The 20,473-nt window shown below is 37.3% G+C and overlaps 1 protein-coding gene across 11 annotated transcripts in view; it reads right to left on the reverse strand.

Annotated features, from left to right (window-relative positions):
• The window catches only part of tenm4 (teneurin transmembrane protein 4), a 332,448-nt gene that overhangs the window by 171,004 nt on the left and 140,971 nt on the right, over positions 1 to 20,473 (reverse strand). For 10 of the 11 annotated variants that reach the window (XM_049467314.1, XM_049467315.1, XM_049467312.1 and 7 more), the window contains exon 4: positions 15,370 to 15,588. The exons of the other annotated variant lie outside the window; for it this stretch is intronic. In XM_049467314.1, the coding sequence (XP_049323271.1) occupies positions 15,370 to 15,588 (219 nt within the window). The remainder of the gene's footprint in view (positions 1 to 15,369; positions 15,589 to 20,473) is intronic. 11 annotated transcript variants of the gene reach the window in all.

Here is a 20,473-nt window from a genome sequence, read left to right on the forward strand (position 1 = left end):
ATTGTGCTTCAGCCGCTTCTCTGGCTTAGGGCTGATCCTTTTTCTAAAGGTTAAAACCCACCGCAAACACCACACAAACGTTACAATCAGCACCGGCGCTGGATGAACTAACAAACAGCGCTCAGTTCTTCCAGTTTGAACAACACAAAGCAATAAACACTGTAGGTGTCAAATGCAATTTCACAAATAGCGTATGTGTTCTACTGGTGCTACACTGGGCAGAGAAAGAGAGAGAGAAAGAGAGAGAGAGAATATTAATTCCCCCCCCCCTTCAGACAGAAGCAAGTTCACCCTTTATGGCGCATTCTGAGCGCATTTTTTGTCAAGAGTCATTATGGGATGTGCCACCGATAGGAACCCAGTTACTTTTTTATTCCCTTTCATTTCGGGCGCAGGGCCAGGATTGTTTGTCAGGGAGCGGTGACAGATGGATCCATACACAGTCACGTTCCCACAATCCTACGCTGCCGATTACTCAGAGCCCGATACCTCTCTGAGCCGAGCCGCCGCCGACCCTGATGAGACCGGGATCAAAACAGAATGAAATCTATGGGCTGCACCAGAAGGCTGGACCGCTTCCTTTGCGCTTAAGGTGTGAGCGACTCAGCCACAAGTGGAAATGAGAATCTCCACTGATATGCTGATAGTCTGAGAACTTGGCATTCTGTCATTTTCTTGGTGATTAAATCAACACCTTGCCTTTTCTACTGTAGGGAAAGAGATTTGATTTCTTTGGAAATATATGAATTTGTCACTTCAAAATCTGCAGACATTTTCTCACCACATATTTTGGCCTCTAAAGGAGGTTTTCTCCAAATACTTTACGCTAAAGTAAGACAAGAACAAAATAAATTTATATAATAGGGAAACATTGTTTCAAACTGGTGTTGGGATTATCAGCCTAAATACACAATCAGCAATTAGCTAATAATTCAGCATATCTGGTCAGATCATATAATTCCCAATTGTGCATTGCTGCAGCTCTTCCTCACTCCATATGAACCTTCTCACTCGGAGAAATCCTTGCTCCGAGTGATAAAGGTTTTTTTATATTTTATCCGTCTCAAACTTACAACAAAACTTTGCATTGTGAGAAAAGCAGAGTACAGACATTTAGCACCACTAACCAGAATCCCCTCTTTAAAGTACATCAGTTAATCAAGCTGAAATAGAATAGTCAGCAATCAGGATCTGTCCCAATAGCACCAATTCTGCCAAACAGAATAGAGGCATTGTAACAAATACAGCTTGTTTAATTTAAATATATACTACAACAAGGAAACAGTCAAGTCAACAGCCAAGTAAAACTTTTCCTGTACATAAAACTACATATTGTAAGCAGGACCAAAAATAAAGAACTTAAAACTCGTATGGAATACGGGACCTTCAATCCATCCGCAGAAGTGAAACGTTCCACCCTGTATTACCAGCCCTGCTTTCAGACCACATCTGCCCTTCTGCCTAAAACCCGGCAGACAGCAGATGAGAATAGCTGATGCAGCGTCCAAGGATAGGGGCTTTATTTTTATTGAAAAGCACAAAAAGGTAAGGCACACTGGAGTCCTTGAGACAATGAGCATCGCAACAACAGAAGCAATGATTCAGCAGGAATGAATAACCCTCGGACCAAAAGCACCTAGAAACGCGGAGCAGGCCCCAATCAATCTACTCCGCACCGCGTCCGGGAGGCTGCAGAGAGGAGGGAGCACTTTGCTAGCAAAGACAAGAAGAGAGCAAAATAGGCTCCATATTTCCTTCAGTTGCTCCTGTTTGCTAAAAACCCATTCCCTTTAGGAGCAGAGGTGGGAAAAAAAATCTCGGGAGATGTAATGCAATTTCCATCTAATTATCCAAGCTGACATGTTGTAAGATATCAAATTGTTTCATAATTATGGGATAGAAAATGTGTCAAAAGACAGGGACAGGTGGCCCATAGGAAAAAAAAGAGTACAGCATTTTCATAAAGTTTAATAACTTAAATAGAAAATAGCTGTGAAAGATTAATGAGAAAACATAGGGTAAGCTGAAGTTTCTTCACCTCCCTGGATACGTTCCTCTTCTATCTTCTATCTATCACTCCTATCGCTGCAGAAAAAAAAATTCAGAGAGACTACTCTCCCTGCTCAATATTTGCAGGCGTCAAAGACCCATTAAAGTTGTCTGAAGTCGATCTCCAAGGAAAATCGGGTTGCTTCAACAGGCAGTGTTAGTTAACCATTGGCTGATAGCTACCCATCAAAACCGGTGCAGAATTGATTTGTGGATATGAATAATTGATGAGCGTCGAGGTCAAGCCTTCAAACACGTATCTTCTTTGATTATCCAACTTGATAAGGCTTTGATGGAAGAAAAGAGCAGCATCAAATTTTCAATTTGTGCACCGTCATGCTAGCATTTCTCAGACATATTCAATATTTCTTTGCCATTGTTAAAGGTAACATAAGAGTAACAAAAAAAAACATATATATATATATATATATATATATATATATATATATATATATATATATATATATATATATATATATATGAACTTTACTCTCGCTACAATGTCCTGGGTATCGACTCGAAGCTGAAAGATAACAACCTACACCGGTGATGGTCACACCTGACAAGAAAAAGTGACATGACATGCCCTGGCCACTAGATCAAACTGCTGAGCTGGGAGAGATTGATACAGAATTAATCAAAAGACCATCACCAGCCAGACAGATCATTAAAAGCCAGTCTCTGCTGCAGCCCCCGCAGCTAAGAACAGGAGCAAGAACAACCAACCCCATGGACGGTTGTGTTTTTTGTCAACCCCAGTGGAGGTGGGCCCGCATTCATCTTGCATTCATGTAAGAATGTGTGTGCATATGCTACATAATTATCAGAAATAATACAATGTTGCATAACGTCAGAGATACGCTGAACATATACTGCTTTTAAAAAGATCTTTCTTAATAAAGTCCTAAATTTTTGTTGAATAAATATTATTTTACAGACATTAATACTTAATTATTAAGGTGTAACTGACTCAAGTAAATAGGACATGCAGTTGTAAATGAAATGTATGAACATGACAAACACTACACAGTTCAGTCCATAATAAATACAAAAAAAAACGTAAAATGAACCAAAATGTGCACAGCCTGAAAGCCAGACAAAGCATAAAAACAGACAAAAATAACAGAATGTTAGCCAACTAGCATTAGCTAACAACACATTCAACTAAAAAGACTAGAAAAAAGCTACTTCATAAAAAAAAAACTAATTTCATATTAGATTACCTAGTTATTTCTAAGCAGTAATTTAAAAAAAATCATTAGCTTAGCAAAAAAGTTAGCTAGCTAGCTATTCTACCCTGTTAAAAAAAGTCTGGTCAAGAGCTGGTTCAGTATAGGGTATTTCTGTTTTGATTACCTTCTTTTCTTAACCATCAAAAGAAAGAACCATTTTCCTGGAATTTAGCACTAAAAAGTCTTGATCAAAAGCCAGATAACTAATTTATTAGTATTAAAATGCTAATGCTATAAGCATTTCTGCGTTTTTACAGAACACATACCACTAAGTAGGTTAGTTTGCTAGTGCTAGGTTTTTTCACCTTCACTTTTCAACCCCAATTCCCAGAATGTACTGTCACAGCCAGCCAGTCAGAACCAGATTGGCAGATCAGCCTCACCTGTGTTTTGATTACTTTCAGCTGTTCTCCCATGTATATACACTGGTCTGTTTGTTCTGCCTTTTGCAAGGGATTTTCCCTATAGTTTTTTAGCTGCATACTGAGCGTTATTTCTTTGATTGACTATTTCTGTGTATGATCTATTTTTGGCTTTTGTTTCTGATGTTGTCAGAATTATTAGTGTGATTAGAAATTATATATCTGTGGCATTTTTCCAGGTAGGGATTAAGAGCAAAATATCTCTATTTAAAATGATAAACTTAATTCCTTAATTCCTAGAAAACAAACCCTGTCTGTAATGAACTGGCTGAAGGTCTGGCCTTGTTTGATGCTGGACACTACATTTCCAGAAATGCAACCTTAAGCCCCAAAATATATATATAAATATATAAAAAATGCTAGCCCTGAGCCTGATCTACAGCCTGGGGAATTCTGCCTTCAGCACCGGTGTTCCCATCTCTGCTCACTAGTAAAGGTATTGTTCCTCACCATTAGGAGAAAGAGAGAAGTAGGGACATGGGGGAATACACGCTGTCTTCACAAGGCTCATTTGAAGGCTAACATGCCCAGGCAACAGAGCACAGTATCCGTGGCACTCTCACCAATTTGCAACATCAACACATACCAACAACAAAGGAGCTCGCAGGCGTATTAGAGGAAGTAGTGAGAGACAGGTATCTATCTGGACCTGCTATGCGGGCCTTTGAGGATACATTAAGAGTTTACAACAAAGGAACCTGTGACAAAAAACAGAGAATCGCTGAGGAATTTGCCATATGCTGTGCTGCCATAAGCACATGCTTTTTCTTAAATCATTAATTCTACTACATTTATCAAACACAAAAATTATAAAGTAGATTTATACTCATCATAAAAAATAGTTACACACACAAGTAATCATTTGATAGAAATTAAACCTTTACTTAGACCTGGTTCAATTTCTCACAATGCCAGATCACATTTGGTGGTTTTTATTACAAGCACTTTAACAGCCCATTGTTATATTAAAGGTCTCATTCAATTGTTTTTTTTTATTCATTTTAAACAGTCTAGTTGTGGTCTTTAGTATGAATGAACGCCAGTGTGGAAAAAGTGCTCAGGTGTTTCTATTTAGCCCTGCTTTAGATCACTGAATTAGTTGTCTCTGAAGAAAGACAGGTTTTGGGCTCTTGCTCATGAATATTCATACATGCAAATATATCGCCTCTGATTGGCTAACAGCACTGCGGCAGAGAACGCCTACCTGCCTTTCACCCCCCAACCACAGTCAAATTTCACGAAGCAGTTTTACCACATCAAAGCCTTAGAGTCTGCTCTATATCATAAAATCCGGCTCAAACGGGGCCCGCTTTGACCGGTGTTCTGTCGAGTTGAGCTGCCTTGTCAAACCGTGCCTCCCTAGTATATATTTGGGGTCTCTGTAAAACGTGGAATCCACTGGAGATCTGATTTAAACCTACAGTTACTTATACAAGATAGTTAACGCTAACTAGCTCTGTAAACAGAGCTGTAAACAAAGCTGGCTAGCTATCTCCTTTTGCTATAGCCCAGGTTCAGCACTGTCTGTGGGCGGTCCTGAGCCGAGGTGGACGAGGCCATGAACTCACTGGTTGACGTAGACTTCTGAACCTTTCCTGATCAACTCATATTTCTGAGGATTTTCTTTTACTAGCTACTACAGACAAGGGAATGTGAGAAACAGTTTCATGTGCAGCATGCATATACAACTCTAGAGAGTTTAGAGACCTATAGTATTTCACAAAGAACAATAAAAAGTGGATTTTAGCAGAAGAAGACCTTTAAGACCTTCACATGTCCACATACTGTGGTTGTTTTAGGAGCTTGCCGCAAAGACATTGGGTACTTTTCCATGGTCAGCCACACTGTCAGAGTGCTATTTGTTTTGCTATGGAGTATTTCAGGATGCCTTTCCTTCATCTTTTGGGTGCAACAATGTTTTTTTTTCGATGATGAGAGCAATTCAATACTTTCAGGCCTTAAAAAATGATTATCCCATCTCTATTAATATGCACATCATAGTTCACGCCTCCCCAAAGGTCCTGAAGATATATTTGAAGCTGGAACGCACAGATGGCTTTGATTAGCTCTTTTGTTATCGCCATGGTAACCTCGGAAAGGATCGTCTAAATAAAGCGGCGATGCATCGGCACTCCGCGTACATTCACCAAAGGTGACAATGTATTAGAGCAACAGCTGCCGGAATGTGATTCGAATTACGGACTGCTGCTCCGCTGCTGCTGCTTATGTTGCTTAGCTGCTCTGTGCTGTGGAACAGCCGCGCTCCCACCAGGGAAATCTCAGGTAAAGGCCTCTGCCGATGGAACGACAACCGACAACGGAAAGAAAAAAATAATAATAATACATTTCTCAAATCCACACGGACCTCAGATCCCACCACAGCGATGCCACGCGCTGCTCATTAACGCACTGTGGCTCCTCCCTTATTTACTCTCCTGTGGACACCCATACCAGAGCTACGCCTTTAAACACCTTTGCTTTTAAAAAACAATAAATTTTATTGCACTTACAACAGGAAGACTATTTAGTACGTGTCAAGTAATGTCAAAAAGCAATTGCAGCCACAAGGAATCAACCGACACGAATGAAACTTGGTGGGTATTTGTGGCAGACTGTCATGGAGGGGCACACTTTGTGTTGTTGTGAAAAAAAAAAACATTGAATTCGACCAATGGTCTACTGCAGGGGTGTCCAAACAACATTCGCGCCCTTTTTGGAGTGGCCCGCAAGGTATTTTAGAAATAAAATGAAAGTTGGACCGCTATTAAGCAGGTCTTTATAATGTGACTTTTAAAGTTTGAGCGCTAGGAGTCGCTATAACAAAAGCCCAATCTAAAACGCTCCTCGTCTCCTTTTATTTCCTGTATTATGCCTACACTCAAAGTTGCCAGGTTCGCGAGTTTTCCGCCAAATTGGGCTAGTTTGAAAATCCAGTTCAGGGATGGCGGGGTGAGATTTTTTTGGGCTACTTTTAAAAATTACTGCGGCCCTGAAAAAAAAATATTTTTTTTTTACCAAAAATAATTACAATGTAACCAGAAATCACCAGAAGATTAAAAAAAAATGTTAAAAGAGTAGAGAGTCTTTTTTTTTTTTTTTTCTAATTATGTTACTATTAAATGTTCTTGACTGGTATATAAAACTGTTATAAAAGAACTAATAAAACACCAATGTTACAATATTATTAATGACTTAAATAGATAAACAGCAATATTGAAAACACTCATAATTGTTTTGCCATTTGCTTCAAACATGTGACAGACATATATTTTGGGCTAGTTTAAGCTTCTGTAGGGTGGGTTTTAGACTGACTTTGGGCTAGATACTTTAGTTGGATCTGGCAACCCTGCCAACATTAATGTTCCTGAGCTTTTAGGAAAACATTATGAAATGAAACATCAATTTGAAAAACCTCAGTTTAGGCTACACAACACTGTCAAAGATAGATAAAGAAAGTAACTCAAGTAAAATTATGTGTAAATGATCAAAAATGTAATCAATTTTGTTTTATTATAAGTAGTATATTTCATTATTTGTTTTATTACAGAGTCTGTGGACTGTAACTGCACATATATTTCCCCTCCTGGCACCCAACAAGAAAAGTTTGGACACCCCTGGTCTAACATTACGCAAAAAACGTCACAATAATGAGATGCTGCCACCAGTAGCCCTACCTAAAGAGCTAAAAGTTTCATACTCCACCCTGTTCCAATAGGACAACACTGATCCTCATACTGCAGCTGTCATTGGAAAGGCAACAATGGAACAAAAAAAAAAAATCTTACTTTTTTTTTTTCAAATCCACACAGACCTCAGATCCCAGCACAGCGATGCCATGCGCTGCTCATTACCGCGCCATTTCTCCTCCCATATTTAATCTCCTGTGGAAACCCATTCCAGAGCGGCCTCTTTAAACCCCATTTGCTCTCTTCACGCTGGCAGGTGGGCGGGGGGTCTGTGATTAAGCAAGTTCCAACCAAGCTCCTGTCCTCATCTGAATGCAGACGCGCAGGACGACCCGGCGGCTTCGCTTCCAACCGCCTATTCCTACCCAGTCAGCTGCAAAGGCATGCGCTGGAGCCTTTTACAGGGGAGAACTATACTCAATTAGCAGCCCACTGTGGCCAAACCCCATGCTACTCAGCGGTAAAAGATGCTAAGGCGAGAGTCGCGGGGGTGCTCTGTGCTGGAGAACAGCAGCCCAGCGGGGTGTCTCCGGACCCCAATAGCCGTCTCTCCAGGAAGAGGCCCGTGAGAGAAAGCTCGGGGGCCATGGTGCAACACATGCTCAATAAAAGAAGCTCAAGCTTCAGTGAGCGTGCCTCATTGCCCTAATGGAGGTTAGCGGGCATTCAGAGAAAAGTTTTTATTCTTTTTTTTTCTCTCTCTCTCTTTCTTTCTTTCTTTCTTTCTTTCTCTCTGATTTCTAATGCTGGGCCTAGACTCCAACTGCTAAAGGCATGCATGCGCTCAGGACATCTCTAAGAGAGAGAGAGAGAGAGGCTTGCTGTGGAGGACGAGTGCAATGCGAAAAATGCTAAACGAAGCTGAGAGCTCTTTGTTGTAAAAAAATGCAACAAATGCAGATTTTTTTTTCTTTTTTTTTTCTTTTGTTTTCCCTCCAGTCACTGCAGCTTCACTTACTGACAGCAAGTTAAATCACCTCAGTCGGCCAGATGAACACAAGAAGGTGCCACTGAATTGCTTCCACAATCAGCTGGAACTACTTACTGCAGTCAGTGTTGGGTAGAATACTTCTTATACTGAAAAAAACTATAAAAAAACTTAATATACTTTGTACTTAAATGTAATATTTAATTCTAAACTGATTAACTTTTTTCAGACTTTTATTTGGTTTTATATTTTCTTTAATTATCAGTTTTAGTGCTAATTCCCATGAAAGCACAGTGATTGCAAGATCACCTTTATTTTTAATACCATAATGTCTCACAAGCAACTGTCAATCAAAAGTCATATCATCGTTGTCCTATGAAAAACACTTATCTCCATTTTTGTCGATTTTTAGTTTACTACATAATTTGAACAGACTAACTGTCCCTTACACTGTGCCAAAATTTCTTGATAAACGGACCAATAGAAACTCTTCAAAATGACCCGAAATAAACTCTTTTTACATTGACTTCCATTGAAAGTTTACAAGGTTTTTTCTCCTTCCTGTAAAGTTGCTGTTTTGGAGATTTGAAAGTGTTTTTCACTGGACAGCGACGATATGCAGTTTAGACATGAGCACAATCTCTATTTTAATATTTAACAGACTGATCTATCATTAGTAATCTAGTAATGTTTTTTTTTCATGTAATCCATAAAAAAGAGTAATTTGTAAAAAATAAATAAATAAATACATTCTAATCTGATAATGCTTATTCTAAATGTAATTTTACTAATATAATCAGATCACCTAATCCAGATTACACAGATTTTTATCTGTTTCCGTTTATCACTTTGGAAACAACGTGACTCTGAATACTTTGACGGCAAAGTGCTGCAAAACTCTGTCCTTCTTCAATCTCCAGACTTGGGATTATCTTCCCTCTTGTCCTCATGTGTAATTTTCCCTCGGTTGCCTGAGAGGCATACCAAATTCCTCTGAAAACACGCTCAGCATTCAGAAGTGCCGGCCGAAACCCTGAGCTAAGCCTTTTTAGCCTACATCTCAGTGCCGGATCACATTTCCATAACTACATAATAGCGCAGATTTCTAACGACACACACAAAATCATATCAATACCAGTAACGCAGATACGGCTCTCTCAATCCCTCTCATCATTTTTCCATTTTTTTATTTTTTATTTTTTGTACAGGAAGTGAGAATGTAAGCTTTGCACAAGTTTCCATCCAGCCTCTCTCTCTTTTTCTGTCGCACTTTTTTTTGTCACTTCAAAACTGTTGAAAGTAGAAGATTAAGCTATGTGGAGAACTCTGTCACAACATAGTCAGATGTGCTCTAATATCTAATGCACCCGTTTCATTTCCTGACATGGTGAGAACGGGAAGAGAGAACGGGGGGACAGTGGGCTGAAAAGACTTGACAGATAATTTCAGGCTACGCGGAGGAGTTTTGGAGGGATTTCAAAAACGATCAAATAATCGTATCTCCTTCGCATCTCCACACCTTTCAGCAGATCCATTTACTGGTAAATAATCACGTCTGGCCAGTGCAAAACAAGGGGAAAGAAATATGGCCAGAAAAACAGCCAGAAATGGTAGATCTTCCCAGTTAATTGGGCTAATTAACTCGCAGCATGCTATTCACAGTAATGATTAATGCCAGATATGCTAATTCAGCATGAACAAAAAAACACCAACCTATTCATTAAAATGAAGGACAGGTCTAAGGGAAAGGAAGGACTTGGCAAGTCTCTCCTTATTGCCGTACACTAAAAAAGCCATGCAGAAATCCACCAAAAAACACAAAAACAATGCAAAGTAATATTGTTGAAGAAGTTGTTTTTTTTCCCCCACAACTCTGAGCTAACAGCTGCAGGTAATACGGCTGAAATTGACTTCCCCGGCTCATTAGGTGGCGCAAGTGAATAAATAGAAGCATCTCCTCTTTCTTATTGTAATTGGGTTCTTGTTCTGTCAAAGGCTTGGTAAATAAAGTGGCCAAACAATGGAAAATGACAAAGTAGGGAGCTTTCCGAATGAGCCATTTGCATAATTTACCACTTATTTACACCTCGCCATTACAAAGCAAGGTGAGAGGTTCTTAAAGCAGAATAGAGCAGTCATGCAGGGGCTGCCTGGTGCTTAGATGAAAAAAAGGCTCTATGAGGAGCTCCTGAACGATAGAAACATCCATCCGATGCAAAAAAAAAAAAGCAAAAGCGAAAGGGTCGTGGCGGTCGTGCTGCAGCGCTAACAGTCGATCGTCTACGTACAACGTCTCGCAGGAACCCCTGAGTTATTTTACACGTACCTCCTTCAGCTCATAAAGCTGCTACTGCATGCCACTATGTTATGCTCTTTTGTCTCAGTCAAAGAGAGCCTTATGGTGCCTCACATAGCTCGGAGGCAAAGAGGCCGATTCCTTTGGTGTGTGAGCTACCCCTCACCGGCAGCCTCAGGGTAGCCTATATAACCAATGCAAATGGCAGGCAGCCTTTTGTCAAAGAGGTAAATCCCAGCTCCAGCACTACTGCGAGCACTGTTAGCTGCTGCTAGCTGACCGGTACAACACTTTCTTCAGGTTGTGGGAAAGACTAGACCGAGATGGTGTGGCGACAACAGATGGCCAGAGCACTGTAAGAGCTCGATGCGTGCACCAGCCTTGGGTTAACTTGTAAAGGCTGATCTATTATTTAGAGCTATTTTTTTGTTTTGCTGTGTCAAGGGGCCTTAGGGAGAACCCTAGTTCTGCCAGTGATGACAGCCATTCCCGTTCCCAAGTGGACTTCTCTGAACATGCACTCTCTTTCTCTCTCTCCACATTCCAGCTCTATACTATCAAAGCATAAAACTGCTGCTCCAGTCCAGCCATGGTTCAGTATCTTCAATCACTTTCCTTTTTCTACAGTGGGTAGACTTACAATTCATCATTTCATCATTTGATGAGCTAAAGTTGCAGCTTCAATAAAACAAACTCAAAAAAAGACAAAGAACATATTTAGCAAAGGCCTAATGTTTATTAAAAATGGATGGATGGATGGATTCATGCAACAAAGCGTTTCAACGACCGAAACTATGAAACTGTGATTTACATCCGAATCATCGACCATTCCTATTGAATATGTGAGACTTTTCAACATGAATAAAAGGCTTCCTATGCTGTGTTATTGCCACCACAACACCAATAAACACCCTATTCCCAATCCAGGAGCGTGCTTTTGATAAACAGCTCATTAGTGCATTAGTGACATGTCACATTGATTCATTGCGGCTACACCCAGTGAGCACTGTGGCACAACAGTTAGAGTGGGACACTTGGGAACTCTGCTAGTGCTTAGAGTACTTCATCACCAACAATACTAGCGTTACTAAAATTTCATAAAAATCTACTTCCGAAGTCCAACAATGCAGTTCTTAAAGAGTTACTTGGCAAAATATTTATTCAAAAACTTGAAACAAGAAACCATAGAATTTTATCATTATTATTACTATATTTTGCCAGCTAATTATTTCAGTCTATATAAAAAAACCCTTCTATATAGCATCAAAATGGGTTACACCATTGATTGGCCAATTGTGGCAGTCCAATATTGGAAAATGAATATTCATTAAAAAAAAATAAAAAATTAGATAATTTTATAATGAAATAGTGGAGAATTTAGCAAATGAAAAAAATCATATATTTTTAACAGATTTCACAAAAAAGTCAAGAGTCAAAAAATCAGTAATTTAACATGCCATGCTGTTATTAATACATCCAAGAGTTAAATAAACAATATTGAGTTGGTATGTCAGGAAAAAAACAGAACACTGCGAATTGTCCTTTTACATATAAGAAGCAAAAACAATCTTATTTACTTTAGTTTAATTTTTAATTTAATTTGAAAAAAAAAAAACAGTGAGACTTCACGTCAGCGTAAATTTGACACATTAACATTTTTGAAATATTAATGTTGATTGTTGTGTATTGTCCCTGTTACTTAATGAATTAACTAAGCAAGTAAGTAAGAATATATAAATAAATCAAAGTCAAAATCCTTCCACCCATTAAACCATGAATGAATCAATAAATGAATCAATAAATAAATAAATAAATAAATAAAAACAATCTTGTTTACTTTTAGTTTGCAAAAAATAAAATAAAATTAAAATAAAAAATAAAATAAAATAGTGGGACTTCTCCTTTCAGCCTGAATTTGACACAGTTACGTTTTTGAAATATTGATGTTGATTTTTGTGTATTGTCCCTGTTATGTAGTTAATTAAGTAAGTAAGTAAAACCTAATGAATAAATTAAATTTTAAATCATTACACCCATGAATTGATGAATAAATAAATTAATAAATATATTAAAAAAATGCCTCAGTTTTACAATATATGTTTTGCTATTCTAGTTAAAGGGCAGGTAAACTATCCCAACAGTAAAGAGCTACTAAAGATGTCTAAACCTGGACACACCACAGAAGATCCAGTGTGAATCTGAAGCGTGAAGTCAGATTGCCAGACTCGGACCGTGAAGCAGTTGTGGACTCCTTCAGCACTCATGACATGGGGTGAAATCTGCATGACAGGGGCAATGAAGGGAGACCTGCCAAGACCTACACTAACCAGAACAGGACCAACAATGGGAGAGAGAGGAGCGTGCAGTTTTTGGCGTGACGGGCACAATGGGAGGAATAAGCTGTTTGCTGAATCAAATTTTGGAAGACACCTCCAGTTAATCAAGTTCTCAAAGAAGAGATCTAACATGACAAAATACGCTGAATTACTGTAACTGCTGAAGCAGTGGGAGCAGCATGTCCTCTGCTACATCTTATGATAATGGCTGTCCATTGTAATGGAAATTCATAGCACAGCTTGCATGTGGTTGAGGATGATAAAAGGGTACCAGTCTCAACAATATGCAGAACCACTGAATGCACACACTGGAGGAGCATCTACTAAAACAAAATACAGCAATTTCTGAAGGTATTTAAAGCAATGTACGCTTGTGTGAGGTTGCGTCACGCTGTTGCGTCATTTTGAAATCTATATAGAACTACTTCCAAAAAAAAAAAGAACTAGAACTTCACAGAACTTCAACTTTACATTTTTTTTATCTTACTCTTTTCTTACTATGAAGCATCTTTGGTATAGTGTTGCCAGATAACTAAAAATAGTACTTTAAAATTTAAAACGTAAGGATATCTATTCTAATTCAGTGTGTTTTCTGTCTTTTAATGATGTTTTACATTGTAAACTTCATTGAAGACTATATTAAAGCTATACAGGAACACATGCAGAATTATTCAATAAACAAAAAAAATGTTTTAATCAAACCAGATTATGCTTTATATTTTAAATTCTTCAACTTTTCTTAGTGACTTCATGAGAAAGAGTCACCCAGAATCGTTTTCTCAGTGTCAAGAAGGTGAGAAGTTCCCGGAGGTGCTAAACAATAGCTGCTGCTTTTCCTTCAGGCTTTGAAGCTCCAGCTCCTCCCAAATCACCTCAAATCACCCTCTCAGTAGATCAGGTTTAGTAGATCAGGGGACAGATAATTCCATAAGTGTGCCTGAATTGTTTTCATGTCTTTAATATTAATCTACAATGTAGGAAACCCATTAATTAAATAAATAAATAAATGAAGAAAAACATTGAATAAAAAGGTACGTCCAAACTTTTGACTGGTACTGGATATTGTTGATACTATAGGATTTATCATTTATCATGATACAATTAAATATCATATTGACCACTACTACTTTTGCATGAAGATAAAAATGATAAGATGTATTTTTGTTGTAGAAAATGTAAAAACATTTTTACACATTTTAAAGTAAAAAATTTACTATTTAAAGATTTTTTCTTAAAAAGAAAGTGATCAAAAAGATTTTTTCACTTTTTTGAAATTACTGGTTTAAATGTTTTTAAAGATGGATCAATACAAATAAACAATAGGATTAAAAAATAGAAAAAATCAGGATTAAATGCATTTTTGTACTTTAAAGCATTTAAAGCAACGTACTTGTATTATATTGATATGCAGCTCTGGAAACAAATAAGCGACTACTTAAAAATAATGATTTCTTTCATTTTACCAAATTGAAAACCTCTGGAATATAACCTCTGGGAAATGGATGATCACAAGCCATCAAACCAAGCTGAACTGCTTGAATTTTAAGATTAAAGTTATCCAAAAGCAGTGTGTAAGACTGGTGGAGGAGAACATGCTAAGATGCATAAAAACAGTGATTAAAAAACAGGGTTATTCCACCAAATATTGATTTCTAAACTCTTGACACCTAATTATGAATATGAACTTGTTTTCTTTGCATTATTTGAGGTCTGAAAGCTCTGCATCTTTTTTTTGTTATTTTAGCCATTTTTTAATTTTCTGCAAATAAATGCTCTAAATTACAATATAATGTTTATTTTAGTCATACCTATAACACATACCTATAAATAGCAAAATCAGAGAAACTGATTCAGAAAATGAAGTGATCTCTTATTTTTTTCCAGAGCTGTATTTTAAATGTTAAGATATAAAACCACAACCAGCAGAGAACTTAAGAACAACTTTACATGCAAAACAATACCAAAAACATTTCAGTTTTTTTATATGTTCTTGCTATGAAGTATATTTGGCATTTCTTTCTTTTGTATGAAGTTAAGTCATGCTGGATGTTAATATATATAGAGCTACTAGCTGCACACTCAGACAGAACTTGATAAAACTTTAACTTTACATCCAGAGCAATGCCAAAAACATGCCTTTCTTCTATAAGCTCGCTATGAAGCGTCTATGGCATGTCTTTTTGGTGCGCATCTCCTCCGGTTAAGGTCTGTCAGCTCTCTGAATATGGACCACAGTCCCCTCTAGGCTTCAGTTAAAAAAAAACCCAGGCAACTTTTCACTTCCATCTCAAGCTACTCCTTTAAAAATAAGAGAAAGAGCGAGCGTTTGGCCCGTGGCGAGCTCCACAAGCTACAAAGCATGACCAGCAGGGGCTGCCAGGGCCTCTCTAGCGAGCAGCAATAGTTTTTGAAGCACTCACCGTCAGCAGTTGCAGTGGCAGGAGCATAGACGTTCCCTGAGCCAGTTTTAACTAAGAATGAACTGGGGCCAAACTCATCTTCTGACTCAGACTCCTGGCCAGGCTGAGCCCCACTGTTACCTAGCAACCTTCCCTGGCTCTCATTGGCTGCATGGGAAGGGGGAGGGTATGGGGACTCGACAGGGGAGGAGGAGGCAGATGAGCAATGTAGAGGAGGACCTGTGGACCACAAACAGAGACAACACATCGAGAGAACATAAACCAACTGCACCACACACCACACCCCAAAAAAACTGAAAAAACTGAAAAAACAAGAGACAACAGCATGCCAAAGCTGCGAACAGCCAAAGTAAACACAACAGAAACGCCACGAATAAAAGCTATCTGTCTCCTGGGGGGCAGGGTTTCAACAACTGTGGGGATTCACAGCTGGAGACGCAGCAAGTCGTTTCAAAAAGAAACAGCAATCAAGGAGGATCTCTCCCTCCAGGAGACAGATAGACTTTGTTGGCTGTGCAAACATTTAGAAATGGGTACTGGAAATAATTAGCAGAAGTAATTAGCAGAATAAAAAAAAAACCCACAAACTCTTACCTGAGAAAACTAAACAAACAGAGGCAGAACATTTCTAATGTTTTTCTTTATTATTTTTTTAATTTATTGGAAAAACATGAGAAATTTTCTGAAAGAAAACAAGATCTAATAAAAACAGCAAGAAAATCGATGTAATTGATCTAATGTGTTTTTGTACTAAAACTAATATAAGTTAAAAGTTGTGTTTTATTAATAAGAGTTCAAATTTAAGAATAAGAACATTTTAGAAGTTTTTTTTTCAAACTTTTTGATTGTTTTGTTAAACTTCATTAAAACAGATAAAATGAGTTAAAAGTAAAAACTGTAAAAATGGATCAAATATATTTGTGTTTTTTCTGAAGTTACGGTTTTAGTTAGTTTTTAAAAAGAGCAAAATGTAACTTTTACAAATAAAAAAAAACTTTTTCAAAATTATATATATTTTTTTACACATTTTATAGATGGAGCAAAGTAGATACATGTAAAAAAAAATTATCAAATGTATTTTTGTAATTTTGATTTTTTTTTTTAGTTAAAATTCTTAAAAATAGAACAAAGGAGCTACATGTAAACAAATGTTCAAATGTATTTTAGTAATTTAAAAGTTTTTTTTTTAAATTGAACAATAGAGCTAAATGGTAAAAAAAAATAGCAAATGTAATTTTGTACTTTGAGTTTTTTACTATATATTATACACATGGGTCAACAATTGTAATTGTGTGCTATAAAATACAGAAATATTTACTTCTGAGTACCAAGGAGCTAAATGTAAAAGAATATCAAATATATTTTTGCATTATTTTTAGTATTAGTATATTAGTTTAGTTTAGTAGTTTAGTAATTTGAAAGTAAAATTTTGTTACACTTCTTAAAAATGGAAAAAAATAACTAAATGATCAAATGTATTTTTGTAATTATTGAGTCTTCTGCAATTTTTAAAGATGGGTCAAAAATGTTATTTGTGTGCTATAAAATGTAAAAAAACAAACTCTGATTATTACACCATTTTTACAAATTAATCAAGTTTTTTGGTCACTTTTGAAATGATTGTTTTATTACATGTTTTATAAATCAACCAATGAAGCTAATTGTAAAGATATATGCTGGAATAACGTCTTCAAAAGAAAAAAAAAACATAAATAATAATTGAGCAAATGTATACTCATACTTTAACACATTCATTGTAATTTTTGTTTTCAAATATCTGTTTACACATTTGAACAATGGGTCAATGGAGCTACATGTGAGTATTTCTTCTTCAATATTTAATATGTAAGATCTGTATTGGCCTTAAAAACTAGATCAAATGTGAAAAGTTGCAGCCAGGCTCAAACATTTAATCTCCACTAGATGTAGAGCTTCCTAACAGCACGGCAGACTCTGTAAGCAAAAGACCAATTAGTCTGCCTGCTTAGTCTTACATGTAGCTCCATTACATTCAAGATGTAGCATGTTCTCCAAAAGATTAACCGCATCACACTCTCATGCAACAGCAACACAACGGAAAGACAGAAAGGAAAGTATTTCACAGTAGAATGAGCTCTGAAACAATAGCAAGAGCACCACACTACTAAAAAAACACATTCAGAAGAATGGGGGGGTGGAGGGGCTTCCTAATTCCTAATCTCTCCTCCTTGCCTTGGGCTTCTGTGAGGGTCAGAACGAGGTTCCTCCGCTACCTTTCAGTTCCCACATTTAAAGCTTAAAACACTGTCTTCACACTTCATCTCATCAGAAGTGCACTTGTTCTAATATAGATAATGTGATTAAAGGCACAATATGTAGTTTTTATTGTTGAATTTTTGATTAATAAACATTTTCACAATTGAAATAACTAGAATTTTCATAGTAAATGTAAATAATGTTTTTTCATATTCAGCTGTAGGGTCTGTAGAACCTCAGTAAAAGTCCTTAAAGTAAACAGACCTGCAAGAAAAAAACACATATAGTGCCTTTAACAGTCAACGCCATTCTGCTACACGCTGAAAAACACCAATGCTTAAATAACATCCCAGCAACAAGCTCAGCCGTCAGTCTAAAGCCCAATTCCCTCATCCATCACATCCAGCCATGTTAACGTTTTCACTCAAAAGCAGAGATCATCAGAAACTGAAAAAAACAGGAACTTTGCAATTTGCAGACCAAAAGAGTGTAATTATCTCAGCAGCGTGCTGATGTACAGCTCACTGACTCGAAGATGATTAAGAAACAATTAGTGAAATTAACGTCAGGCACGAAGAAAGCATCCGACTAGCCAATCTAGCTGTCACTGCTCGAGCCCTACATTTAAATTCCCAAAGCCTGGGAGTTATCCTTAAGTGCAACGATCACGTAAAAACCAAGCTCACCCAAATGCACACAGATAATAATATAAAGATATTGACTAATCAAAACATACACAACTAAATTCCTGCCAGAAAAGGAAAAGCAAGTAGGCTAAGTCTTTTTTCGGAAAGGATTTTCTCCTTACTAAAAAAAATAAAATCAAGCTGAACTAAAATGATCAAGGAACTGATTAAAGATAATTTCTGAGTTAATAGTCAATAGAAAATCGACTTATAGTTTAACTTCGTTTAGTTAAGCATTTCAGTTTGCTCCAATATACACTACCAGTCAAAAGTTTTAGAACATCCACATTTATTTTTACTTTTATTTTTGACCTTTAAACCCTCCTATTATTTTCCTTATGGTGATCCCGGGTCAACATGCACATAGTGCATATTTAACTCTCCAAAATAAATCCTAACAAGCAGTGTGAATATTTCAATACTAACTCCATTACTAATTATTCTATCAATATTTAGTGCAATAGTGTTTCTTACCTCTAACAGATAGTGGTCCAATTAGGTCCAATTCACTCGTTTTTCATAAAAATCTACATGTTCAAACTTCTTAAAATGTTTTACTACTTAATTTACTACTTTTGAAAGACCCACATATAAAACACAATAGTTTTACATACCACTGAAACATAACATTGCAATTATTATTATTTTTTTTTTGCAAATATGTGAGATCAAATAATTTCAATATTATATGTTGATTGCACCAATTAAAGCAAGCAGAAGAAGTTTCATACTGAAAAAAAAAAAACATTTAACTATTTTTCCTAGATCTTCAAACTTCAAAACAGGTCAATTTGACCCAGAACATAACAGGAGTGTTAAACGTTTCAGGTCTAGTCAACAACCGAAAATAGTAAAAAATCTGCCGGCGCTCAGAGGGAGCAAAATTGGCCCTGCTCCCTCCGGGTGGGTAGATGGCGCTCTCTCCCCACATCAATCCTAGGGTGATGTCCGCAGCACAGGCACCTGTGAGCTGATGTATCGGAACCGAGTCTCTGTGCTTTCCTCCAAGCGTGCTGTGATGCTGCTCGGCAATGCTGCATCATATCAGCAGCAGCTCGAAAAAAAGAGGTGGCTGACTTCACATGTATCGGAGGAAGCATGTGTTAGTCTTCACCCTCCTGGTGTGTTGGGGCATTACTAGTGATAGGGGGAGTCCTAATGCGTGGGTTGGGTAATTGGCCGTGTAAATTGGGGAGAAAATGGGAAAAATTTGAAATAAAAAAAATGCTAAAAACAGTAAAAAAAGAAGTACCCTGATTTGATAATAAGGGGTGGGTGATATGGCACCATATTTCAGGGTATTATATTTGATATACAAAATTGTTTGCTATTTTATTGCGTACGATTCAATATGATATGGCACGCCCCTAGCAGAGAGTACTGTTTCCTATAGACTCTTGGAAACTGGAGGAAACTGGTACAGGAAGAGTCAGGTCTGGCTGACCCACATGGCAATACCTCTTATCTCTTTTCTCTGAGTTTCATTTGGTGAAGAAAATAATTAAAAGTCTGAGAGTTGAAATATAGTAATAAAGTTATTTTTAAGACTATAAAAAATATATATAAAAGCAGCTTGTCTAAATTATGCAGCACTACTAATGGACAACGAAAAAATAAGTGTGTTCTAAATCTTTTGGTATATTGAGCTTTGAGCTGAACAACGATTCAGCTTTTTTTTTTATTCGCACCATTTTTACAGTTCATTATTCATTATTCACAGTCATTATTCTACCTTGCTCCATCTCACTTTCGCCTGTGCCAAACCGCTTTTAACTTCCTGTGAATGCGTTTTTTTTTTTTAGCGCAGAACTGCAGATTAAAGTCCTCCAAGAAAGTACTGAAAGTCATATGCGGAGCGGTCCGCATTTACATACCTGCACACATCTATGCAAAGAGAGAGCGTTTGTCTTGTGGTCAAAGGCTGGGCTGAGGCTGACTGTGTTTAATTACGTTAACCCAGAGTAATTCATTCTCATTGCATCCACTTACTGAAGCACCGGGAGCCAGAGACCTGCAGGAGAGTGTGTGTGCGTGTGTGTGTGTGTGTGTGTGTGTGTCTGTGCAGGTGAGCTGAATACATTCCCTCGGGGAAATCTATTTTTTTAACACGGGTCAAAGATCTTTCACTGGCTTATCACTGTATGAACTACAGTTCTATCCAGCACTTCTATTCCTGTATTAAT

Source organism: Astyanax mexicanus, chromosome 18 (assembly GCF_023375975.1).
Source record: "Astyanax mexicanus isolate ESR-SI-001 chromosome 18, AstMex3_surface, whole genome shotgun sequence".
NCBI lineage: Eukaryota > Metazoa > Chordata > Actinopteri > Characiformes > Acestrorhamphidae > Astyanax > Astyanax mexicanus.